We start from the raw sequence: 27,397 nt of genomic DNA, 5'->3' as shown, positions 1-27,397 counted from the left end.
AGATTCAGCCTCAGGGGGACCTCCGCCGTACCAAACCACTGAACCCCCCCTTTGGAGAAGGAAGTAAGCAGCAATACAACCCATAAATGCTTTAGGATTGAAGTTTTTAATGAGCGAGCGCCATATACAGTTTGCTAGATTAAAGTGTTGCTAATGTAACAGACGTTGCGTTGTGTTGTTCACCAGTCTTTTTATTCTGAAGAAATGAGACACAAATACACTGCTGAGGACGGGCTGCAAACGTCCAGTGGCATTGGCGCTTTATTTCCAAAACGAACTGAAAGAGGCCAGCGCCTCGTTCCCATAACTACCTGCGCTCTTAAAGGGCCAGCGCAGAATTTCCCCACCACTACACACAATGGCAAGTGGAAAAAAATAAACCCGTTACACTAATAACGGACACCAGTCAAGTGTTTGACATAGTTACGTGTGTGGAATGTTCACACGTTCTAAACCATTGGTTTCAACCATTGGCTAAATGTAATAACAAAGTCACAAACTCAAGGTCCATGGGCTATCAAAAGTCAAATAATGACAATAGTGCAATTGTGACGAGGGTGGGCAAAGTTGGGGGGCCCAAAATTCTAATCTTTCATGGGGCCCAAAATTTCTGGCGACGCCCCTGCTTCAAATGACTAGAAATATCAACATGTTTGTCATGTCAAATTAATTAAATTCAATTAGCTTTATTGGTACACCGTTAAAGGAATTACAGTATTGCCAAAGTATGTTTATGAAATGTCTGAAATACAGCAGGGCGGCACGGTGGTGTAGTGGTTAGCGCTGTCGCCTCACAGCAAGAAGGTCCTGGGTTCGAGCCCCGGGGCCGGCGAGGGCCTTTCTGTGCGGAGTTTGCATGTTCTCCCCGTGTCCGCGTGGGTTTCCTCCGGGTGCTCCGGTTTCCCCCACAGTCCAAAGACATGCAGGTTAGGTTAACTGGTGACTCTAAATTGACCGTAGGTGTGAATGGTTGTCTGTGTCTATGTGTCAGCCCTGTGATGACCTGGCGACTTGTCCAGGGTGTACCCCGCCTTTCGCCCGTAGTCAGCTGGGATAGGCTCCAGCTTGCCTGCGACCCTGTAGAAGGATAAAGCGGCTAGAGATAATGAGATGAGATGAGATGAGATGAAATACAGTATTATGCCGTGTCCCTCTAGCGGTTTGATTTGGTATTGCAGCCGGGTGTTCTGGCGCATGCGCAGTGTTGCTTGTTTGGCAGTAGCGCTGTGACGTGATGGCCAACAAACAATCTAGATTGTCAAAGCTTTATAAAGAATACATCATCAAGTGATGACGAATATCGTGCTGTACTAGTTGCCTTACTTTACGCTATGACACAAAAAATAACGTGAGATATCAATTTAATTCATTGATCTTTGTTAAAAACATTAAAGGAATTGCAGACTTGCCAATGTGTTAGAAAATACTATTAAATGTCTCCCTCTAGCGGATTTGATTAGTAATTCCAGCCGGTAGATCAGGCGCATGCGCAATGTTGTTTGTTTGGCAGTAACGCTAAATGACGTGATGGCTACCAAGCAAGCTAATGTGTGTTTAGGATTTATATAGAAATATTTGTGATAATACAGTGTGTTTCCATAATGAAATTAACTCAGAAACTTGTTCTCTCACGGGCCAAAGCGTCGGACCTTGAAAGCGTAAAAATGTTGAATTGCTGGTATGTTGTGCTTGATTTAACTAGTTTGTATTAACTTCACTAGCTGGGTTGCTAACACAGGCTAGCTAGCTAGCTTACAGGACAAAGAAGTTTAGCACCAGCATCCAGTCTAAAGAGAAGGCCAAAATTGTGCTTTATTTAGTGAAAGTCATTTAAGCTGCATTGGGGAAACAGCTGGTCTACACACATGGAGCACTTTTTCCCTATCTTAAGGCTGATTACATTTCCATGCTACTCAAAATTTTATTTCTGTGTTGTAGGGGCTGCAACCTGACAGATGTAAGTAATTTTTCAACGTAACCCGTTTTATTTTCATTCTTTCTTGCCTTCTGAAGTGATATTTTGTGATGTGTATCCTCAGATCTCAATATTCACTGAAATTCCTAATGTTGAAGTCTTAACATTAAGGTAGGATTGCTATAATGGAGAATAATTTTCTGCATCATCTCTGCTGTTATTTCTTATAACAGAAGGCCAGTTTCAAGTATTTCAAATGGTTAAGAACCATTTCTCTTTCTCAGCGCAAATAATATATCCTCTCTGGAGCACATCGCCACTTGTCAGAACCTGACCGAGCTTTACCTGAGGCGAAACAACATCCAGAGTCTCTCAGAGCTGAGCCATCTTAAAAACCTCACCTGTCTCAAAGTTCTGTGGCTGGCGGAAAACCCGTGCTGTGACGCAGACCCAGTGAAGTACCGTTTGACCGTGCTGAGGAACCTGCCTGGTCTGCAAAAACTAGACAACCAGGGTGGGTAAGAGTGAGGCAGATACCAAGCTCTAAAATGTGCACCAAATGAGTGATACCATGTTCTTATCTTTCCTGCACTTTTGTATTTTGTCTTCATCCCTTTATTGATCAAATGCACCCATTTCAACATTGTTTTAAATTATGTAGATTCAAGTGTGTTTATTCTGCAAAACCTTTTTAACAGCTTCATTACCATGTAGATGGAAAAAGGGTGCTAGTGTGGCAACAGCATTACTACGTTCAGCTACATTATACATTGTGATCAAGCTCAAAGTTAATCTATACCCTAAATGTTGTCTTATGCTCCCCAACTCAGATTATTTGCGATTTTCAAATGGTGAATGAAACTAATTGCTGTACCTGTAGTGATGAAGTTCTATTTGATATGACTGGTCCCTTCACCACTTCCTTTAATGGCACCTCTTTTGTTTAGTTGTGACTGAAGAAGAGCTTGCACTTGCTTTGGAAGGAGAGGAAGTGATCAATCCTGCAGGTCCTGCCACAGCCAGCTCTACCAATGGCCACACAGAGGCAGACTCCGAGTACGACCCTCTCAATTACAGTATGGAGGAGGCCAAGTGAGTCGATGCTGTGTTTTTAGTCTGTCTTTGAACCACTCGGGTTTATGTAGGCTACTTGGAACTTTATACAGCAGATAAAAGGAAAAACTCAAGATTATTGTGGAAAAATAGAGGGCGAGAAGAGGAAGCTACTAAAGATAGTAGTAGCTTGTTCAGGGACATCCATTCCTGTTTTTTCTTATTGTTTTTACATGGATATTTCATCCTTGGGGTTAGATGTTTATACACACAAGAACTTTGATGTCTGACTTGGTCACTATTGCTCCAGCAAAGCTACAATACGTTATTTATCACCATATTGGCTTTTGTAATAAAAGTGCTGGGACCTGCCAAAAAAAAAAAACCTCTGAAGTTCCTGATCATAGGTTTCTGTCCTATAAATGCAGGTCAGTCTTTACCTCATACAACACCACCAGCTCCATGGTCCTTTGAAAATATTGCAAGGTCGTGTTATTCCAGTGCTCTTATGCAAGCCACCATTAACCACTGTATAACCTACAAACATAATCCATGTAGTGACAGCAGGATACTATGATTTACACAACCGAACAAGGAAAACACTTATCAAGCACTATATTAGGAACACTATACTAATACTGGGTAGGGCCTTCCTTTGCTCTCAGAAATAGCCTCAGTTCTTCATGGCATGGATTCCACAACATGTTGAAAATATTCCTTTGAGATTCTGGTCCATGCTGACATGATTATTCATGTCACGCAATTCCTACAGATCTTTCATGCTGCGAATCTCCCGTTCGATCACATCCAAAAGGTGTTCTTTTGGATTCAGAGCCGGTGACTGGGAAGGCCACTGAACTCCTTGTCATGTTCATGAAACCAGTTTGAGATGGCCTTTGCTTGGTGGCATGGTGCATTTATTACACTGGAAGTAGCCATTAGAAGATGGGTAAATTGTGGCCATGAAGGGATGCACATTGTCAGCAACAATACTCAAACAGGCTGTGGCATTCAAGAGATTGATTGATTTGGTATTAATGGGCCCAAAGTGTGTCAAAAAAACCACTCCCCACACCATTACACCACCTCCACTAGCCTAGACTGTTGACCCAAGGCAGATTGGGTCCATGGATTCATGCTGTTGGTGCCAAATTCTGCCTCCACCATGTCTGTGCCTCAGCACAAATCAGGATTCATCAGACCAGGTTACGTTTTTCCAGTCTTTAACTGTCTGGTTTTGGTGAGCATGTGCCCACTGCAGCCTAATGTTTTTGTTCTTGGCTGACGGAAGTGGAGCACAACATGGCCTTCTGCTGTTGTAGCTCATCCACCCCAAGGTTTGGTGTGTTGTGCACTCTGAGATGCTTTTCTGCTCACCAAAGTTGGTACAGAGTGGTTGAGTTACTGTAGCCTTTCTATCAGCTTAAACCAATCTGACCATTCTTCATTGACCTCTCTCATCAATATGGTGTTTCTGTCTGCAGAACTGCTGCCTACCGGATGTGGGGGTTTTTTTGTTTGTTTTTTTCCAACACCATTCTTAGTAAACCCTAGAAACTTGTGTGTGTGAAAATTCCAGGAGATCAGCAGTTATAGAAATACCCAGACCAGCATGTCTGGCACCAACAATAATGCTGTGGTCAAAATTTTATGTATAAATTTTTTTTTTTTTAGTTATTTATTTTCCTCTAAGCCAAGTTTAATGACAGTCCTTTTTATACAAGGCCAAGCTAATTTGCTGCTAAAATATTACTAGTGAACAATCTTTGAGTCATGTTTTTTGTTTTGTCTTCAGTAAAATCCATGCGCAGTTGGGAATGAAGCCAATGCCTAGAGAGAAATTTTCATCTTCACGAGACACAGGGTCCTCCATGAAGAAAAAGGTCAGTCTATATTTAACATTTCTAATTTCTGCTTGCAAAGTCTTGGCAGGTGTAAAGTTTCCTTGTATAATATTGGAACTGATTCACAATCAAAATGTGTTATTAGCATTAATGATTTCAGTGTAATTTCAAACATTGTGTGTGTGTATATAGAGTCACACTCTGGAAGCTGTTCTGCTCCTGCTGAAGGACCTGGACATGGAGGAGCTGAAAACTGTTCAGTGCGCTACAGCGAACAGACTCAGAGGTCACAGTAGACATAAAGAGAAAATACCAATTGCTCACCACTGAATTAGAGCTAATTACTACTCCACACAGAATAACCAGCAACATGTAATAGCATTTTGATTTAAAAAAAAAAATCCTTGCTCGGTAACAAATACAAGACAGGTAGCAAATCAATGGAAAAAAAATTATCAACCATTAACAACCTCAGTGCTGCACAGGAAGAATGAACACTATTCTTCCAAAAGATAATTCCTCAACTGGTGTTAGGATGAGTGTGGTTGATCTCACACATCACTATAAAGTCTCCCATAGGTGTTCAACTGGGTTGAGATCTGGTGAGCATGACGGACATAGCACATAATTGAAATCGTATTCCTACCCATCAGACCATTCAGTGAACCGTCATGCCCTGTGAATGTGAGCGGAGTCATTCTGAGAGAGACCGTTCCCATTGAGAGAGAAATGTTTCATTAGATAGATGTGATCAGGTGGAAGGGGTCAAAGGGAACTAAACCACAGCTACATAATTAAATGCCTGCACAGCATGGGAGAGTCAGTTGTTTCTCCTTTAATTTGTCATCAGCATGTGTCTATAAAGCCACGCTGTAGTATGACCAAAATTATGTGGACATCTGACCATCACACCCATGTGCACATCCCATTCTAGATTTAATCTTCCCTTTGCTGTTATTATAACCTCCACTCTTCTGGGAAGGCTACCATAAGATTTTGAAATGTGGCTGTGGAGATGGGTTCATTCAGCCAGAAGAGCATTACTGAGGTCAGGTGTTGGGTTGGGTGAGGAGGCCTGGGGTGCAGTTGGTGTTCCTGTTCATCCCAAAAGTGTTCAGTGGGGTTGTGGTCAGGGCTCTGCACAGGACACAAGTTCTTCCACTCCATCCTTGACAAACCAAATCTTCATGGAACTTGCATTGTGCACAGAGGCACGGTCATGCTGGAACATGTTTGGGCCTCTTAAATCCAATGAACCTTTGGACTAAGATCAAGTGTAGTATCTGTTCTCATCAGTTTAATTCCAATGAAGGGAAACTAATGCTACGACATACCCAGAAAGCTTATACAATTGTGTTTCCAACTGTGTGGCAAGAATTTGGGGAAGACTCCCATATGGGGGCAGCATGGTGGTGTAGTGGTTAGCGCTGTCACCTCACAGCAAGAAGGTCTGGGTTTGAGCCCCATGGCCGGTGAGGGCCTTTCTGTGCAGAGTTTGCATGTTGTCCGCATGGGTTTCCTCCAGGTGCTCCGATTTCCCCCACAGTCCAAAGACATGCAGGTTAGGTTAACTGGCAACTCTAAATTGACCGTGAGTGTGAATGGTTGTCTGTGTCAGCCCTGTGATGACCTGGCGACTTGTCCAGGGTGTACCCCGCCTTTCGCCCGTAGTCAGCTGGGATAGGCTCCAGCTTGCCTGCGACCCTGCAGAACAGGATAAAGTGGCTAGAGATGATACGAGACTCCCATATGGGTGTTGATTGCTAGGTGTCCTCAAACTTTTGACCATAGTGTATACATGAAGGCTTAAAAAGAGCTTCACAGAGAAATTATCAGTAAACTCAGCTTTTTACAGGCGTGTTAAAAAAAAAAACTCCATGGCTTCTGGCTGTATTGCTATTCCTGATGTTAATTCAGCATTTCCTGTTTAGCAGCTGATTGTTACCAAGTTACTTGTATATGTCTTATTATACTGCAGGAATAACCCTGTGAATTTAAATGTATATTTACTGAACATATTTTTATATGTAAATAAATTGCAATGCATCATATTTATTACAGATCTATACATAACTGTGTACAAAAAGTGTGTATGATTTAAGTTTCGAGTTCAGTACTTGAAGTATTTGAGAGCTGCCTCATTTCAGTTGGACTTCTACAGTGCCTGAAGATTGAAGTCACGTCTGGTTTTGTCCTACTGAACCTGTGAACTACACAGCATGCACTATGGTGATTTGTGCCAGCTTATTGCTGCATATCCACATTAAATTGGTGCAGTAAACAGTATCTAAAGAGAGGTGGCCAGTTATCAAAACAGTACTCGTTATCTTTTTCTGCCCTGATTACTCCACATCCTCTTTCTCTAGGAAGTCTGTAAGAGTTCCTGCGTCCACAGGGATCAGAAGGTACTCTATTCCATCCGGTCCCTGCAAACAGATAATTCATATGTTAATTTAAAGAAAAGAAAACCCCTTTGAGCATCCTGTATTGATTATTATGAAAAAGTAACATCTACTGTTTCAGTGGTGACCAGGAAATATACAGTGCTCAGCGTAAATGAGTACACCCCCTTTTGAAAAGTAACATTTTAAACAATATCTCAATGAACACAATTTCCAAAATGTTGAAAAGACAAAGTTTAATATAACATCTGTTTAACTTATGTGAAAGTAAGGTTAATAATATAAATTTAGATTACACATTTTTCAGTTTTACTCAAATTAGGGTGGTGCAAAAAATGAGTACACCCCACAACAAAAACTACTACATCTAATACAAACCCGATTCCAAGAAAGTTGGGACACTGTGTAAACTGTACATAAAAACAGAATATGAAGATTTGTAAATCATGGAAACCCTATATTTCATTGAAAATAGTACAGCAACAACAATGTTAAAACTGAGAAATTTTATTGGTTTTGAAAAATATGTGCTCATTTTGAATTTGATGTCAGCAACATATTTCAGAAAAGCTGGGACAGGGGCAATAGATGACTGAAAAAGTTGTGTAATGCTAAAAAAAAAAAAAACCCTAATTTGGTTAATTGACAACAGGTCAGTAACATGATTAGGTATAAATAGAGCATCCCGGAGAGGCAGAGTCTCTCAGAAGTAAAGATGGGGAGGGGTTCACCACTCTGTGAAGGACTGCGTGGGCAAACAGTGCAACAATTTAAGAATAATGGTCCTCAAATGTAAAATTGCAAAGAATTTGGGGATCACATCATCTATGGTACATAATATCATTAAAGGATTCAGAGAATCTGGAGAAATCTCTGTATGCAAGAGACAAGGCTGAAAACTGACATTGGATGCCTGTGATCTTCAGGCCCTCAGGCGACACTGCATTAAAAGCAGACGTGTGTCTGTAGTGGAAATCACTGTATGGGCTCAGGAACACTACAGAAAACCATTTTCTGTGAAAACAGTTCATTACTGCGTCCACAAATGCAAGTTAAAACCAGATATAAACAATATCCAGAAACACCGGTGCCTTCTCTGGGCCCGAGCTCTTTTACGATGGACTGAGGCGAAGTGGAAAATTGTCCCGAGGTCTGACGAGTCAAAAGTAGAAATTCTTTTTCGAAATCATGGACACCACATCTTCCAGGCTAAAGAGGAGAGGGACAATCCAGCTTGTTATCAGTGCACAGTTCAAAATCCAGCATCTGTGATGGTATGAAGGTGCATTAGTGCACATGACATGGGTAGCTTGTACATCTGGGAAGGCATCATTAATGCTGAACGATATATACATGTTTCAGAGCAATATGCTGCCATCCAGACAAAATCTTTTTCAGGGAAGGCCTTTCTTCTTTCAGCAAGACAATGCCAAACCGCTTTCTGCACATATTAAAACTGCATGGCTCCATAGTAAAAGCTGGGCTCACGCTAGCTGCTCGCACGTCTGCAAATTGCAAAGTTTTATTCCAATTTGCGAAAAGAAAATCATCTGTATTCGCATTTTATGCGAAAGTCATTTAAAGTTTAAGCAAAATCCAGCAAACAATTGCGATTTCTCAAGATAAATAGTACCTTTCGTGTCCATCTTCGATGTTTTGATTTATAACCAACACCCCCGAATTTCGAAGCTTCTTATTGGTTGACCGCAAATTACGTCTTCCAATAGCATCGGGCCTTACATATAAAATGATCAATTTCCGAGTTGCGCTGATAATGTCAGCAATAGAGATCTTGCAGTCACGTGACCGGAAAGTACACAACCCCCATCTTGTCGGTCAAAAACACCGCTGAATACTGCTGCACTCGTGTACAGAATGGATCAATTTCAACCGACGGACTACACGGCTCATTTTTCTAATGAACAGATAACTAGATATATGTCTAAAATAAACGATCTACAGATTTGTGACCCTTATGGCTTACCGGACGGAGTTTTCACGACCGGATTTTGAACTGCCAGCGGAATACCCGGACGTGTATGATTACCTCATCAACTTTCCCTCGCTGTTCAGTGGTGAAGCACTGCGTGCTTATAAATCTCTGGACAGTTTTCTTTACAGAAATTCAGGATTTGTCAGCGACTCAGATGTGGCATCTTGTAAACAAGAAAATAATCCTCATTGAATGGGTAAGTCACTTAAGTATTGAGTATAGCACTGACCAGCCGATTATAGAATAGAATAAGGTAATTCCAAATCGTCCGTCTTGTTTACATGGATCTGGCGTTGGAGAGGTAGAGGCTTGGCAGTGGAGGTTTGAGTAGCTGTTTTCTGAGCTTAGTCAACAGGCCGGCTCTGCCTGTAGCCTCGCTTTTGCTTCTGCTCCCGGCGCCGCCTCCTTCGCTTTGCTTCCAATAACAATCCACGGAGACCCCGCTGGTCTCGCCCGGAATGTTTTTTTTTTTTTTTTCTCGTCCGGAATGTTGTGCATGCGATGGAAATAGCTACAAACCGTCATTTTCTGCTGGAAACCAATGTCCAGTAAGTCCATACGGTTGTAGTGGATATTGAAGTCCGGTACAGACGAACAACACGCAAAAATACACACAAAAAACATAAACGTGCACAGGTAGGGAGAGCTTGTAGCCGCAGCCGTTGTAGTAGAATTGTATATAGTAGGGTTTTCCAGAAGAAAAGGTAGAAGTAAAAGCAGAAGTAGAACCAGAAGTAGAAGTAGAAGGCGGAATATGGCGTTTGACCGACACGATGGCGTCTGTCACAATCTGGATCGGCTGTGGCGTCACATGCAAGTGCTCCATTCTCGCTCATTAGTGAACAAGATTATAGCGAGGTTTGTTTAAAATAAATTATCTGACTTTACGTATGACAAAAACTTATCTAAAAAGTGAGATAACAGAACACTCTGTTAGCTTTCTCAGTTAGGGATAAAAACGCGATATAACCATTCTAATCTAAAGATGTATTTTCTACATAATATCAACCCTGACAGAGCTTTGGAAGAACTCACAGATGAACCAGGATATATCGACCAAGTGTACTTTGTTTTCAGAGCGTTTTGACGCACATGGTTCAAAGTTTTGACTGCAAGTGTTTCATTTGAGAAATTAATGGTGAACATCATTATATTTGGGTTATGAGATTAATTTATAAGAAACAACCATTGATTTTAACTCCCTGAGCTCCCTTCATCCTACCCATAAAGACACCCCCCTCCCCCTAAACACACACACGGATCCCAATTATACACACACACACACGCATCTCAATCATGAACACACACAATCCCAATTTTATATATACACACACACACACACACACACACACACACACACACACCTCAATAATGAAAACACACACGGCAATACCAGTGGTTGAGACATTAAAATAGAATTTTGAAAAAATAAAATTAATATTAGCAAGGCCAGCCACTGATGTTGGCCAGGCCAACTTGGCCAGTTCAAATTTATACATGACCTTGGGTTACCATGGACCTCTAAATGGCCTCTAACTCCCAAACCATGGCAGATGAAGCTTAAGTTTGTATGAGCAGTTAATATGAAATGTGATAAATCCCTGATAGAGTTGGAAGCCACTCACCATGCAGTTATGTTACACAGCCAGACAGCATACTACAGAGGGTGACTAAGGGCTAAAAGGTGCATAGATACCAAAGAATGCAAAGCACATCACACCAGATGTTAGATATAATTATAATGAAAAATATGGACTCCGTAAACCAGATTAAGTGGGTTAAATTAAACACACAATTTCATTACATATATACAGTTGATGAAATGATCAAAATAAGAGGATTCAAGAATAAATAAGCATGCTATGAACATAAATCAAGAACATGGAAAGACAAAGGCAGGAAACAAGCTTGCAAACACTATTGAAACACCAACAAACTACAATAACAATTCATTTTTCAATATTATGTCAGTGCAAGAAACATTTAGAAGTATAACACATCTTGCTAAAAAAAATTACTTTGCTAAAAAGAAAATTGTTCTTTTAGCGTTTCTTGCTAAGCGAAATTGCTAAAGAAAAATTTGAGTCTTTAGCACTTTTCGCTAAAACAATTTGGGTCCTAGAGTAAGCACAGAAAAGAGTCTGAGTGCTAAACTGGCCTGCCTGCAGTCCAGACCTGTATCCCATTTAAAACATTTGGTGTATTATGAAGTGCAAAATAAGATAAAGGAGACCCCGAACTGTTGAGCAACTGAAATTGTACATCTGGCAAGAATGGGACAACATTTCTCTTTCAAAACTACAGCATTTGGTCTCCTCAGTTCCCAAACGTTTACCGGGTGTTGTTAAAAGTAGATGTGATGCAACACAGTGGTAAATATGCCCCTGTCCCAACTTTTTTGAAATGTGTTGCTGACATCAAATTCAAAATGAGCATATATATTTCAAAAAACAATGAAGTTTCTCAGTTTCAACATGTGAAATGTTGTCTTTGTACTATGTTCAATGAAAAATAGGGTTTCCATGTTTTGCAAATTATCGCATTCTGACTTTATCTACAGTTTACACAGCGTCCCAACTTTTTTGGAATTGGGGTTGTACTTTGTATGGCCTCCATGATTTTTAATGACAGCACCAAGTCTTCTAGGCATGGAATGAACAAGTTGGAGACATTTTGCAACATCAATCTTTTTCCATTCTTCAACAATGACCTCTTTTAGTGACTGGATGCTGGATGGAGAGTGATGCTCAACTTGTCTCTTCAGAATTCCCCATAGGTGTTCGATTGGGTTCAGATCAGGAGACATACTTGGCCACTGAATCACTTTCACCCTGTTCTTCTTCAGAAATCCAACAGTGGCCTTAGATGCATGTTTAGTCATGTTGGAAAAGCACACAACGACCAAGGGCACGGAGTGATGGTAGCATCTTCTCTTTCAGTATAGAGCAATACGTCTGTGAATTCATGATGCCATCAATGAAATGCAGCTCCCCGACACCAGCAGCACTCATGCAGCCCCATATAAGGACACTGCCACCACCATGTTTCACTGTAGGCACCAGGCATTTTTCTTTGCATTCCTCACCTTTGCAACGCCATACAGTTTTGAAGCCATCAGTTCCAAAAATATTTTTATCTTGGTCTCATCACTCCAGAGTATAGAGTCCCAGTAGTCTTCATCTTTGTCAGCATGGGCCCTGGCAAACTCTAGGCGGGCTTTTTTGTGCCTGGGCTTTAGGAGAGGCTTCTTTCGTGGACAGCATTCATGCATGCCATTCCTCTGCAGTATACGCCGTATTGCATCACGGGAAAGAGTCACCCCAGTTTGGCTTTCTACTTCTTTAGATAACTGCAGTGAACTTGCATGCCGATTTTCTTCAACCCTTCTTATCAGAAGACGCTCCTGTCGAGGTGTTAACTTCCGTGGACGACCTGGACGTCTCTGTGAGATGGTTGCAGTTCCATCTTTCTTAAATTTTTGTACCACTTTTGCTACAGTATTCTGACTGATAAGTAAAGCTTTGCTGATCTTCTTGTAGCCTTCACCTTTGTGGTGTAAAGAAATTATTTTCTTTGGGGAATTCTGAAGAGACAAGTTGAGCATCACTCTCCATCCAGCATCCAGTCACTAAAAGAGGTCATTGTTGAAGAATGGAAAAAGATTGATGTTGCAAAATGTCGCCAACTTGTTCATTCCATGCCTAGAAGACTTGGTGCTGTCATTAAAAATCATGGAGGCCATACAAAGTACTAGATGGAGTAGTTTTTGTTGTGGGGTGTACTCATTTTTGCACCACCCTAATTTGAGTAAAACTGAAAAATGTGTAATCTAAGTTTATATTATTAACCTTACTTTCACACAAGTTAAACAGATGTTATATTAAACTTTGTCTTTTCAACATTTTGGAAATTGTGTTCACTGAGATATTGTTTAAAATGTTACTTTTCAAAGGGGGTGCACTCATTTACGCTGAGCACTGTATATTTAGCTCGCAAGCCACTTCCTGCAAATAGAATATGTGCACATATTCTCTAGCTCAGGACAAAACCGGTGTAGGTGTGCTTATTCACCTTCTTTGTGCGGATCAGTTTGTGATCCCTGAACTCTGTCAGCTGAGTCCTCAGTGTGATGTCACTGTTCACCAGGAATGCCTCACGACAACGCTGGTAAAAATCTTGAAAAGACAAACCTAAACACAAACCATATAGGAAATGTGAAAAATCTAACAAGCAAAGTAAAGGGGAAAATATTGCTGTTAGAGATCATTTGAGAAACTGTTCCAAAAAAGTTTTTTTTTTTTAAAGCACAAAAAAAATTCACTCAGTCGTCAATGTCAAATCTACAGTTTTACCTGTATATGAAGGGTTGTCTTTGTTCTCCAGCTGGAATTCAGCCAGTAGTCTGAAGATCCCTCTGTAAACAGAGCACACAGGATCATCTTTTAGTGACCCAAACTGGTACTGGTGAAAGAACAATGAACTAATGTAATCAGAATGGCGTCTCTGGCAATACATTGATGTCCAAACTGAGATTCTCAAATTTTATGCACGTTATGATGTGTATAAAACAAAAAATACAAATTATTGGCTTCTGTAAATTTGTCAAACTCTTTACATACACTGTTAGTTCCCTATTCATGCAACTTTACAACTTTCCTACCAACATGTAGTTCTTACCATGTTTTGCACACAAAACGGGTAAATAACACCCTTTTAAGCAAAGTTTTACAGTTCTTTGGTTTATTATACTACTTAAAGCCTCGGTCACAACCGGCTGTACGTGCTCCTACGGCCGGTCTAGGCTTGCAAAAAACGCAAGAAACGCACGGAGGACGCGTGTGACGTGCTGATTTTCAAGCCGTAGACTGGCCGCAGAGGTTCTTTGTCATGTCAGACAAACTCTACGGGCGCTTACGTTTTTTTCAGGTTGCAAGACAAACTTACGGCCAACGCGCGTCTTTCTCCATGAACAAAAAAAAAATCGCAGCGACTTGGGAAACGCCAAAAATCGCACGGCCAAAAAATCGTACGTCCGGTTGTGACCTAGGCTTAACCTTTAAATATCACAGTGACATGTAATTGATAGTACAGTAGCTTGATGTGACTACCATCATTTCTTATCAAACCTAAAAACCTACCAAGACAGGCCACGCCCACAGTCATAGTGGCAGGGCTCGACATTAACTTTTTAATCCACTTGTCCAGTCGGAGAAGCAGCAAGATTTTTCATTTGTCCTGACCATAACCTTTTTATTCCGATGTATTTACGAGTTAAAACTTTAACTGTAAGAATAAACAAAAGTTATCCAATGCACCATTGTGGTGCGTGTGTTGTTCTAACCCATTACCCGATCTGGAGTTTTAAGAGTCAGACTCGCCCAAATTCAAAGCTTCTGGAGGAAATAAAGTTAAATCTTGAAGTATAAATTAATTTAAAGAAATGAAACTGAAAGAAAACAAGTTGGATATACATGATAAGGGGGACAGAATCACGTTCTGAATGAAAACAAACCATGAGTTCAGCACTGTCGTAAAATTCCCCCGAAATATTTTGACATTTGTGATGGTTAATGTGAACCACACAAAAGAAAAATACAATGAATGTCCGAATGAAATGAAGATTCACCACAGATATTTATTTTATTGGGGTATTTGATCACCATTTCTCCAATTTCGATGAATTCAGAGTCTAATAATCTATAATTAGATATTACAACATGGTTATTTTTACACACACACACACCTGCTGTACTTGGCTTCCCCGGAATTTTGTAAACAATAACATGGCCGGATCACTGAGGGGATTGAACTAGTTTTGTTGGAACTTTATTGATGTAACTCTTGAATAATTAGTATAAAAATGGTGATTTTCAACAAATATTCAATTCGTCCCATCAGACAGGCAGATGCAAATTTGACTTGTCTGGACCAAGCATTTGGCTGTCCCAGACAGTCGGATTACCATTAACGTCGAGCCCTGAGCAGTAGCAGTTAAGCCTCGGTCACAACCGGCTGTACGTGCTCCTACGGCCGGTCTACGTGCAAAAAATGCAAGAAACGCACGGAGGGCGCGCGTGTGACGTGCTGATTTTCGAGCCGTAGACTGGCCGCAGAGGTTCTTTGTCATGTCAAACAAACTCTACGGGCGCTTACGTTTTTTTCAGGTTGCAAGACAAACTTACAGCCAACGTGCGTCTTTCTCCATGAACAAAAAAAAAAAAAAAACGCAGCGATTTGGGAAACGCCAAAAATCGCACGGCCAAAAAAATCGTATGTCCGGTTGTGACCTAGGCTTTACCATATGCTCATGAAGAAAAGCTGAGGATCATCACTGACGTGTAACTCAAAAGGGAGAACACCGAGTAAGGCTGCATGTTTGCTTGCCTTAAATATAACTGTGTGGTGTTAAACGTACGTGTGTGCGTCTGGTCCTATTGTACCTGGCATTTGGCGTGAGACTGCGCAGGACGTGTGTGAGCGAGCTAAGAGCCAGCGCTCCTGTCTGCTGCACCAGGAGAGAGTTCTCATATGACGTCTCTTCTGTGTATGGCAGGAAGGTAGTCGTCTCATACCACAGCCAGTTAAACGCACACATCTTTGCGTGGTCCCACACTGAACAATAACAGCCAAGGTAAGAGTGAACGTCTCAAATACACCAGTAAACTAGTCAATAAGAGTAAACATCTCAAAAGACTTCTATAGTCAGAATACAAAGTAGTGAACACAGTCATGTGACCTGATGGACCTCATTCTGAGACACAGATAAAGTTATTGTATCATGTCAAAGTGTGAAAACAAACCAAGAGGGGCGTTGATGTGATCTATAGAGGCAAGCAGGTGCATATTGGGAATGGAGGCCAGCTGCCCCAGGGCCTGCTGGTTCTTCTCACCACGGAGCATGGGGCCATCAATGTTGTGGATGATCAGGTAGATGTGGTTGTCTGGATCTTGTAAGAACATTTAAAATATATACATCTCAGTATCATGACACTTTAGCAGTAATTGAGGATTAATGTCATCATGTAAAAGTTCTATACAATGTGCATTTTACTTTACATGTTAAGGAATATCTAAAGAAAACCTTTTTTAAGGGTTTTCACAATGAAGTCTATTTGGTCCACTGGGGTACGAAAACTCCCATCGTGCTCCAGCATCTCACCGGTGATGGCATTTAATATCTGTCAAAGTGGAATGACACAATGTGAGGGGGGAAAAAAAATTATACATCAGGCATATTATTACTCATCCATATGTTCAGTCAGATCAAACTAAATCTTAGAAACATCTGTGATAAACATATCAGCTATGCCAGCTCTGGCAGAATAATGTTTACAACAAAAACACAAATTGATAAAACAGTACAGGATTGGATTTCTTATTTCCTAGGACTTCTTTCTTCTTAAGGAATAATGAAAAATCAATTATAAATTCTCTTTTTATCTATACTTTTGTATATAGAGGGATCAAAACCATTGCCCAGCCTTGAGAGTTCACCAATTTGTTCAAATATATTACAAAAGTATATTGTATGAAGAGAAATACAGTGGTGCTTGAAAGTTTGTGAACCCTTTAGAATTTTCTATATTTCTGCATAAATATGACCTAAAACATCATCAGATTTTCACACAAGTCCTAAAAGTAGACAAAGAGAACCCAGTTAAACGAAAATATTATACTTGGTGATTTATTTTTTTGAGGAAAATGATCCAATATTACATATTTGTGAGTGGCAAAAGTATATGAACCTCTAGGATTAGCAGTTAATTTGAAGGTGAAATTAGAGTCAGGTGTTTTCAATCAATGGGATGACAATCAGGTGTGAGTGGGCACCCTGTTTTATTTAAAGAACAGGGATCTATCAAAGTCTGATCTTCACAACACACGTTTGTGGAAGTGTATGATGGCATGAACAGATTTTTCTGAGGACCTCAGAAAAAGCGTTGTTGATGCTCATCAGGCTGGAAAAGGTTACAAAACCATCTCTAAAGAGTTTGGACTCCACCAATCCACAGTCACACAAATTGTTTACGAATGGAGGAAATTCAAGACCATTGTTACCCTCAATAAAGATCACTCCAAGAGCAAGACGTGTAATAGTCGGCGAGGTCACAAAGGACCCCAGGGTAACTTCTAAGCAACTGAAGCCCTCTCTCACATTGGCTAATATTAATGTTCATGAGTCCACCATCAGGAGAACAACAATGGTGTGCATGGCAGGGTTGCAGGGAGAAAGCCACTGCTCTCCAAAAAGAACATTGCTGCTTGTCTGCAGTTTGCTAAAGAGCACGTGGACAAACCAGAAGGCTATTGGAAAAATGTTTTGTGGACGGATAAGTCCAAAATAAAACTTTTTGGTTTAAATGAGAAGTGCTATGTTTGGAGAAAGGAAAAACACTGCATTCCAGCATAAGAACCTTATCCCATCTGTGAAACATGATGGTGGTAGTATCATGGTTTGGGCCTGTTTTGCTGCATCTGGGCCAGGACGGCTTGCCATCATTGCTGAAACAATGAATTCTGAATTATACCAGCGAATTCTAAAGGAAAATGTCAGGACATCTGTCCATGAACTGAATCTCAAAAGAAGGTGGGTCATGCAGCAAGACAACGACCCTAAGCACACAAGTCATTCTACCAAAGAATGGTTAAAGAAGAATAAAGTTAATGTTTTGGAATGGCCAAGTCAAAGTCCTGACTTTAATCCAATCGAAATGTTGTGGAAGGACCTGAAGCAAGCAGTTCATGTGAGGAAACCTAACAACATCCCAGAGTTGAAGTTGTTCTGTACGGAGGAACGGGCTAAAATTCCTCCAAGCCGGTGTGCAGGACTGATCAACAGTTGCTGGAAACGTTTAGCTGCAGTTATTGCTGCACAAGGGGGTCACACCAGATACTGAAAGCAAAGGTTCACATACTTTTGCCACTCACAGATAATGTAATATTGGATCATTTTCCTCAATAAATGATCAAGTATAATATTTTTGTCTCATTTGTTTAACTGGGTTCTCTTTATCTACTTTTAGGACTTGTGTGAAAATCTGATGTTTTAGGTCATATTTATGCAGAAATATAGAAAATTCTAAAGGGTTCACAAACTTTCAAGCACCACTGTATGCCTCAGCTATTACACTGGAAAACATGAAGTCTACAACACGTGACATTACCTACTTTTCAAAAGTGACAAAACAAACAAATATAACTAGAGACCTGTGCAGGTCTGAGCTCAGCCTTTGTCTGATTGGAGATAGAAGCTACAGTACATAAATAGAAAAAATAACCCACTCAGAAACGCGTTGATGCCAGGATTCAAACCTATGTTGCAAAATCTGCTCCTTTCCTGGACAGCGCTCTAGACTGCTCAACTATGAAAGATCGCACCACGACTGTGGAATCGCTACCGGAGGCTGGCACGCCAATTACATTTCTAAAACGCGCTCGAATTCGGTTAAACATACATATACAGACAGGTGCCTCTATAGTGTAATGGTGTTTTTATAGGTTGATCTCTTTTCCTTTAAAAAATTACGTTTTTAAAAGACGGTTAAAATTTGTGCCAGAACTAAATGCAAATCACCTTGAAACGCAATCATTACAGCTGTACTGTGCTCCACCACAGAAATAAATGTCAAACCACATGATTGGTTTTCTTCAAACAAGATCAAAACAGTGTGACTTTTTTTTTTTGCATCAACTGTCCAATCACAAGTCATATATAATGTGATATGATATGAAATGGCTTCAATTTGTGATGAATCACAAATATTTCAATATATAACCCCAAATCAGAAAACTTGGGACGGTAGGGAAAATGCAAATAAAAAGAGAAAGCAGTGATTTCTACATTTACTTTGACTTATTTCATTGCAGACCGTATGAACCCAAGATATTTCCCGTTTTGTCTGGTCAACTTCATTTAATTTGTTAATATACATCCAGTGTAGGAAATGGGTGCCCGCCCCACCGCCCGTCGCGGTCAGTTTGCAGCAAGGGCGGAATGAATTTATAAGTTGCCAGCCCCACGGGTGGTCCCTCTTTGAGGGGGTTCATCGTTCTCTCGATATTTCATCATACTGAAGGACTTTTCAAGACATTTTCACTAGATTCTGTTGGTTTGTTTCCGATGCGGGCGCGGCCATATTGTTATCGCTTAGAAATGAAACGAGCGCTCTGATTGGCTGTTGCTTCGGAGGTTCAGCCAATCAGAGGGCTCGATACACACAGCTCAGTGAAATCCACCCTTGCTTCATATTTCTTTCTGAAATGGGACAGTTATGAAATAAAAGTTAAGACTAACCGATTTGAGGGTGATGCTTGGGAAAAAGCCATTGACCACCAGGTGCATGGAATCAGACAACATCTCAGTGCGGAATTTCTCCAGTAAAAGCTTCTTCGAGCCCAAGCCATACAGCACTATGTTGAAGCCCATTCTGTTGACATGTATATAAAAATATATATTTTCATCCAGGGTTTTTGTTTGTTTGGAACAAGACAAAAACCTAATCTTAACACACAATTTGAAATGCATGCTTAAACACACATCTGGATTTTCAACTCAACTGTAACTGCAGCATCCATTTGCTGAAATTCTTCTTGTGTTTTTTATTCAGCTGTGTGATCTCATCTCTATAACAGGAGGGTTTTCCATCCAGCAATCTCAGCAGAGTTTCCTACAAGTCACAGTGAAAATTTCCATCAGTTACACACACACACGTAGCATAAATATAACAGCTGGGTAGACATCTGAACAGAACTGACCCGATCCAGTTTTGGGGTCTGGAGTTTTTGGAGGGTTCGGTCTGATGTGAGAACCTTCGAGCTGCTGTGAGCTTCAAAGTACTCCTCCACCAGGCTGGGCTGGAATAAGAAAGGGTTACAGATTTGTGCTCAGAAAGTTTAACAGTAACATTCTGATAAACAATTTGGGGTGCAAGAAACACAGGAACCACACAAACAGCTCTCCATATTCGGCAAAAACCATCAACAGTATCCTACCTCAGGTGCTTTCTTGCTCCTCTTGGCAGGTGTCTTGTAAAGAACAGCAGCAGCTGCTATAGATGTCTTGCTGGGGGTTTTCAGCTGAGCTTCACTCTTTTCTCCTTCTTCCTCCTCATCTTCATCCTCCTCAGAGTTTGAGGGGGAGAAATCACTGTCACTGTCTGACTTCAGATTAGGGGCTGAAAAAAGATGTTAGAAAATTACAATGACAATCAAAAGTTTTGGAACACCTGAAGTTTTATTCCAGTTTAATCATTATCAGTGCAGCAGACAAACTAAGCCCATGTTTACATTAGACCGTATCAGCGGATCATCAGATTAACGTTTTTAAAACGATTAGTGTGCACACAGCAACACCAATACACGATTTGCGTGCACACAGCAACACCAATACACGGATACGCTCGGCTCCGCAGGGATCCTGCGCTCCAAATCACTCCGCCCTGAACAGCGAGTGCCCTCTGGAGGGTGCGCACTCTGGCCCTGCGCAGCTCACAGAGCACGCGAGTGAAGTGAACAAGCAGTGATTCGGGACTGAGCCGCTGTGTGTGTGATCCCAGCGCATATCACTTACCACTTGCAAGTGGAAGGATGGCAAGCCTAAAGACAATCATAACTACACAATGGGCAGTATTTGCATCAGTATTTGCAGTATTTTCATACTTTTATACTCTTTAATGAAAGGTGATACAAGGCGGAAGTCCGCGCCGTTTTTCAGCAGTCGCGTCACATGACCAACGCCAGCGAATCAGGAAGGTGGATGTCACAGTGACGTTGTCCAATGAGACGCCAGCTAGAGCTCAGCACAGCGTATCCGCGTATTCTCAATGTTTACACAGCACCGGAGCTGACACGATCTGGATTGAATACGTGGACGCTGGCGGATTCCCGTTTCCCGGCGGTTTAATGTAAACGGACAGTGCATCCGCGAAGAAAACGAGACAGATACGGTCTAATGTAAACGTAGCCTAAAACAGTCTGGATTAAAACAAGGGGGAGGGAAAAATCCACTAAAGACTTAAATTCTAGAATATTAAATTTTAAAAGACGTGCTAAAAAAAATGAATGTTTAAAATTATTTGGTTGGCAGTCCAGCTTTTTCCTTATTCAGATAATCCTGTTTTAAGTGATTTAACCAAACCTGATATCCTCTTTCTCAATCTGTGTGGGGTTGTGGAAACAAACTGTACTTTCTTCCCCTGAAGAGACAATTATCAATAAATATTAAGCAAACTACATAATGCAAAAAATTAAAAAAAAGTGTTTTTTGAATATAGCTGAAAGAAATATAGTGTTGACATTACCTTTTGAGGAGTTTTGTTCTGACTCGCCACCTCTAGAAGCAAGACGTATACAAGAGAATCGTTATAAATATATGTATATTAAAGAGGAAAGTCATAGAGCTTGAAAATGATCAAGACCAAGAAAATTAGAACTTATAATAAGTTGGCTGCTCACTCTTGGATGCACGGGCAGGGCTAGGTGGCTCCTCTGGACTACTAGGAGTGCTAAATGTAACACTTTTTCCAGGAGTGCGCGCCCACTCTGATGCTGAAGTGAAAAAAAGGAGAGTGATGGTAAATATACTAAATTCAGTAATGTACAACAAGATCCACCCTGATACGATACACGTGTCATGATGAACAGTTTTGCTAAAAAAAAAAAAATTGCTAGATCACTCAAACTGCCAAACAAAATTGAAAAACCTTTCAGTTTTTCAGAGTTCAGTAATACTTTTATTTAATCTCAACAAAATTAAATTACTGAACACTAAAAAGAGGGAAAAATTAACAAAAATTTCACCACCAACTCAGCCATCAAATCATTTTTATAAAAATCAAGCAACCAAAAACGCAACGATGCCACAGCCATCTTCTCCTCTGCCCCCAGTCACTGATGTCTCTAAGCTCCTCTTCACTGAACCTCCTGTCTCCTACCCACCATCACCTCAGGCCATTTCCTCTCTCAAGGATTCAAATTCACATTAGCTAATGACTGGCATACCTCAAGGATCTGTACCTGGCCCCCTTCTTTTCTATGTCACTCAACAGGTTCTAGTCCATGATTCTAGCTTATAGGGCTCCACCCATCTACAAGGGATCACACATCAGGGTCCATCTTCATCACAGGTAATATCGCGTCTAAAACTAGATTCTTTACATTCTTCATTCCACAATACCTAACTTTGTTTATACCATAGTTTCCCTCATAAATTTCATGTCTTGATAAACAATTTATCTAATCAGGACTGTCAGTTTAAAACTGGTATAAAAAGAAACATTGAGACCAACTGAGAATTTCCCTCTCCTCACTTACCCACTCGTGCCATTTTATTGGCACGTTTAATAGTCTGAAAAGTGAACACCGAGGCTCCTGCAGTGACTGATCCATTCTCGTTTCCATCTGCACAACACACAAAACAGACAGACAAGCAACACTCACCTGGATGAAACTAAAAATACTACAGGCCGATAAAAACGGTGTTAGACAAAAAGCTGGTACTACATATGAAGTGCACTTCTCTATAGTTTCAATATCTCACCTTCTGTGCCAGCACCAAGTGCCTCTATATAGTTTTGCTCATTTAAAACACCATCCGCGTCCTCTTCAGCAGGTCCTGCTGATGGCTTTCTAGGGCTCGTTAGGCTTACAAGAGTTTGGACTGAACTCTGTGAGGCTTTTGAACCTAAAAGCAGAACCATGATTGTAAAGGTCACGCTCAGTGCAGCGATCTCAGTTTCTGTTCAAAACCAGGTACCAGAATAAAACCAAGGTAGACTGTAAAAGGTGGACACAAACAATATATAACAAAATTGAGGTGGACAGATACAGTGTACAAGCCCATAATACAGGGAGTAATTTGTTCTCAGAGTATATCTGCTGTGTTAAAATATGTTCATTACTAAAGAGGTGAGGATATTGAGAAAGTAGGTAGAGTAGGAAAAACATCCTTATTTCTAAAATGATTGGAACGGGGAGGGAGGATAGCACGTCATTGTGATATCCAACTCCCTCATGTCTCATTCACATGTAAGAAAACTCCTAACATTATCATAATGAAAGTAAACAACAAAAATGGGGGCGGCACGGTGGTGTAGTGGTAAGCGCCATTGCCTCACAGCAAGGTCTGGGTTCGAGCCCCGTGGCCGGCAAGGGCCTTTCTGTGTGGAGTTTGCATGTTCTCCCCATGTCCGTGTGGGTTTCCTCCGGGTGCTCCGGTTTCCCCCACAGTCCAAAGACATGCAGGTTAGGTTAACTGGTGACTCTAAATTGACCATAGGTGTGAATGTGAGTGTGAATGATTGTCTATGTGTCAGCCCTATGATGACCTGGCGACTTGTCCAGGGTGTACCCCGCCTTTCGCCCATAGTCAGCTGGGATAGGCTCCAGCTTGCCTGCGACCCTGTAAAACAGGATAAAGCGGCTGGAGATAACGAGATAAGACAACAAAAATGGTGATTATTAGTACTCTCAGCTGCCAACTAGCTCATTTGCTTCTGCAATATGTCTGCCTAGTCTTGTGGAAGACTCTGGTTATTCACAATCAGTGCACAGACAGAGCACATGAAGGTAGGCAGGTCATGTCTTTTTACTGTAGCGACTGCTACAGATGACAGATTTTTTTTCTATTGTCAGAGCATTTGCTTTGAGTGGCACGATGGTGCAGTGGTTAGCACTGTCACCTAACAGCAAGAAGGTTCCGGGTTCGAATCTCATGGCTGACGGGGGCCTTTCTGTGTTTCAGGAGTCTGCATATTCTCCCCGTTTCTGTGTGGGTTTCCTCTGGTTTGTTCAAAAACGTGCAGATTAGGTAAAAATACCCAGCCACTGGGGTTGTACAAGCCTGTGCATACTTAGTACTGGTCCCAAGCCTGGGAAGGCTGCATCAGGAAGGGCATCCGGTGTAAAAACTATGCCAAATCAAATACATAAATCATGATAATCTGCTGTAGTGACTCCTGACGGGGGCAGCCGAAAGAAGTAGATTGTCAGAGCATTTGACTTATTTATTGCAGTCAGGATGTAAAGAGAATTGAAAGAAATAATAAAAACTGCTTCTAAAATAAATCACTTACGCTTGCTTTAATTCAGTAAGACCTCAATGATCATGGAATAACATTTAAAACGTGATTTATTTTATGCTATTTATAATTGATTTGGAGTGGCACAGTGGTTCGAGCTGGAGCTCAGGTTACCATCTGTGCCGAGACTTGCACGTTCTCACTGTGTCCACGTGTTTAATCCAGGTCTTCCAGTTTCCTCCCACCTCTGAAAAACATGACCACTAAATTGGCTGTGCTGGGGGGGCTGTAAAATAGCTTGGTCTCCCCATCATGGGTGTATTCCGGTCTTGCACCCTGTGTTAGGTTCCTGATCCACCTCGACCCTGACCAGTGATTCCTCAAGATTAATGAATGATTGAGTAAGAGACAGGGTATGACGGTTCCTCCTTTACTTGCTTCACAATGCTGGCATGTGTGCTATTTGTTATTTATGTCCTGTTCCTGAATGTTGTTTGTGATAACCATTATGCTGAATTCAATGACTACTACTACTTCTTCTGGCTGCTCCCAATTAGGGGTCGCCACAGCGGATCTTTCATCTCCATTGCTCCCGGTCTTCCGCATCCTTCTCTACCACTTTCATGTCCTCTCTCACCACATCCATGTATCTCCTCTTTGGCCTTCCTTGTTTTTGTGTGCCTGGCAGCTCCATCCTCAATTCAATGACTATCATGGTTAAATCTTCTTCTTTTGGCTGCTCCCGATTAGAGGTCGCCACAGCAGATCTTTTGTCTCCACTGCTCCCTGTCTTCCGCATCCTTCTCTACCACACCTGCCACTTTCATGTCCTCTCTCACCACATCCATGTATCTCCTCTTTGGCCTTCCTCGTTTTCGTGTGCCTGACAGCTCCATCCTCAACATTCTCCTTCGAACATGCTCTGCATCTCTTCTCAGGATGTGCCCATTCCATCTCAGTCTCATCTCTCTTAGCTTAATTCCCAAGCTCTCCACATGTGCTGTCCCTCTGATGTGCTCGTTCCTTATCCTGTCCAACCTCCCATCACAAACCTTAACATCCTCAACTCCACCACATCCAACTTTGCCTCCTGTCTCTTCGTTAAGGGTACGGTCTCCAATCCATACATCACAGCTGGTCTCACTACTGTTTTATACATCTTACCTTTCACTTTTGCTGGGACTTTCCTATCACAAATGACTCCTGAAATCCTTCTCCAACTGCTCCACCCTGCCTGCACTCTCTTTCTCACCTCACTATCCAAGCCTTCCAAGTAGTGTTCGGGAATCAGACACAGTCTCAGCATTTAAGTCTAGGCTGAAAACATATCTGTTTAGTCAAGCCTTTCGTTAATGGTGCTTATGAGGTAAAGGTGTAGATCTGGAGGGTCCTCAGACATCGAGTGTTTTAGTAAACTGGGATGTATGGATGCTGTCAGTCCCCCACTCGCTTGCTCACTCAAGTTTGTTGACGGTGTAGTGGCTGCTGCTTTATGTCCCAGGGCTCCCTCATGCCTGTGTTACCTTCTGGCTCTCTCTTTTTAGTTATGCTGTCATAGTTAGTTTTGCCGGAGTCCCTGCTTGTACTCAGCGCAAAATGTATACTGTTCCTACTTATTCAAGTGACATTGGGCATACCTAACAACCTGTGTTTTCTCCCCCCCCCAAATCTGTCCCTCTGAGTTACATGTCAATCCTGGGATTGAGATGCTGACCTCTTCTGCTCCTCAGACCTGCCTGATCCATCCTGATGCCCTATGTCTGGTTGGAGTCTCATCACATCGCTCCTGTGGAGGACGGCCCCATATGGACAGTTGAAAGTCAGACTTGGAAGACACTCTGGACACTTACAGTAACGCTTTTTGTGGCTGAGGACTACAGTTGGCTTGCTAACTTTGGGACTGCTGTTGTCATGAACAGTTTTGCACTCAAGTTTCCATTAATGAGGTATAACATCAACGAAACTGACTTCATGTTAAAACTGTTAGTCATAGTCATGTTGTCTGTTGTTGTCCAAATGAGGATGGGTTCCCTTTTGGGTCTGGTTCCTCTCGAGGTTTCTTCATGTCGTCTGGGGGAGTTTTTCCTTGCCACCGTCGCCACGGGCTTGCTCATTGGGGATAGGTTAGGGATAAAATTGGCTCATTCAGATTCTGTAAAGCTGCTTTGGGACCATGTCTATTGTTAAAAGCGCTATACAAACAAACTTGACCTGACTATCGCAGCCCCCATTTTCCTGCACAGTTGACTCCAGGTACTTGAATTCACCAACTTTCTTTACATCTTCACTACACTCTCATTGATGCACATGTATGCTGTTTTGCTACTGCTCACCTACAGTATCATGGTTAAATAAAGCTTAAAAAGTAAATACATGAAAATAAATACAAAAAATGAAAGTTATCTCGATATACAAAATAAAAAAAGTAAAGCTAGACTGAAGTATATTTGGCTGCTCACTCTAATACCTTCATGTTTGTCCACAATGTGATCCAGAACATCATTATCTCCAATAAACTGCACTTCTAAAGCTCCTGGTTCCACCGTGCGCTTCTGTGGACTCATATTTTACACCTGAAAGTGGAATAAAACATCTCACAAGCTGCCCTAACAAAGCCATGATGTGTGTTTTTTTTTCTACATATAGCTCCATTATTCAAATGACAGCAGCCTATGGTAATGAGCTGTATGTGCGCGAGCTCACCCGAGTGTGGGGTAAAATAATTTACCAATTTAACTCCGCAGATTCGAGACTCTTCTCCACACAGGTCATGGACTGTTAAACAATCTACACAGATAATTTCCAAAGAGAAACTAACTTCATATCAAAGAGTTCCACATTTCTGACTAACACTGACAATTCATCAACAAGCCTGAATTTTCCGCGCCAACCGAAAAGGTTTTTGGCCATGTGACTGGAAGTGACGTCACTCATGTAGCCCTTGTTTAAAGGAATAGAGCAGTAAGAAATCCAAATGTGCCTCAGAATGTTGTTCAAATTTTGCCACTTAATTAGCTCATCTCATCTCATTATCTCTAGCCGCTTTATCCTGTTCTACAGGGTCGCAGGCAAGCTGGAGCCTATCCCAGCTGACTACGGGCGAAAGGCGGGGTACACCCTGGACAAGTCGCCAGGTCATCACAGGGCTGACACATAGACACAGACAACCATTC

At 41.4% G+C, this 27,397-nt stretch overlaps 2 protein-coding genes across 3 annotated transcripts; one reads left to right on the top strand and one right to left on the bottom strand.

The window, feature by feature from the left end:
* The first annotated feature begins 1,519 nt into the window (after positions 1 to 1,519).
* Positions 1,520 to 6,844, top strand: cfap410 (cilia and flagella associated protein 410). Its single transcript, XM_060941034.1, has 7 exons — positions 1,520 to 1,678; positions 1,939 to 1,957; positions 2,040 to 2,086; positions 2,200 to 2,429; positions 2,863 to 3,007; positions 4,764 to 4,851; positions 5,005 to 6,844. The coding sequence occupies exons 1-7, from the start codon at positions 1,602 to 1,604 to the stop codon at positions 5,140 to 5,142; spliced, it is 744 nt and encodes a 247-aa protein (XP_060797017.1). The 5' UTR covers positions 1,520 to 1,601; the 3' UTR covers positions 5,143 to 6,844.
* On the bottom strand, positions 6,845 to 27,106 carry orc2 (origin recognition complex, subunit 2). 2 transcript variants are annotated; one of them, XM_060941032.1, is made up of 17 exons: positions 26,928 to 27,106; positions 26,692 to 26,797; positions 22,745 to 22,888; positions 22,519 to 22,605; positions 21,661 to 21,753; positions 21,507 to 21,538; positions 21,344 to 21,401; positions 20,200 to 20,381; positions 19,963 to 20,061; positions 19,765 to 19,874; positions 19,502 to 19,634; positions 16,289 to 16,385; positions 16,008 to 16,154; positions 15,648 to 15,819; positions 13,560 to 13,621; positions 13,279 to 13,397; positions 6,845 to 7,238 (listed from the first exon to the last, which is right to left on the bottom strand). In XM_060941032.1, the coding sequence occupies exons 2-17, from the start codon at positions 26,786 to 26,788 to the stop codon at positions 7,155 to 7,157; spliced, it is 1,716 nt and encodes a 571-aa protein (XP_060797015.1). In that variant the 5' UTR covers positions 26,789 to 26,797; positions 26,928 to 27,106; the 3' UTR covers positions 6,845 to 7,154. The 2 variants fall into 2 exon arrangements, with proteins under 2 accessions (XP_060797015.1, XP_060797016.1); XM_060941033.1 differs by having other exon boundaries at positions 26,953 to 27,106.
* Positions 27,107 to 27,397: the final 291 nt, after the last annotated feature.

This window comes from Neoarius graeffei, chromosome 15, assembly GCF_027579695.1.
Source record: "Neoarius graeffei isolate fNeoGra1 chromosome 15, fNeoGra1.pri, whole genome shotgun sequence".
NCBI classification, from domain to species: Eukaryota; Metazoa; Chordata; class Actinopteri; order Siluriformes; family Ariidae; genus Neoarius; species Neoarius graeffei.
Note: the sequence above shows the minus strand (reverse complement) of the source record. Positions and strands in the feature narration are given on the sequence as shown.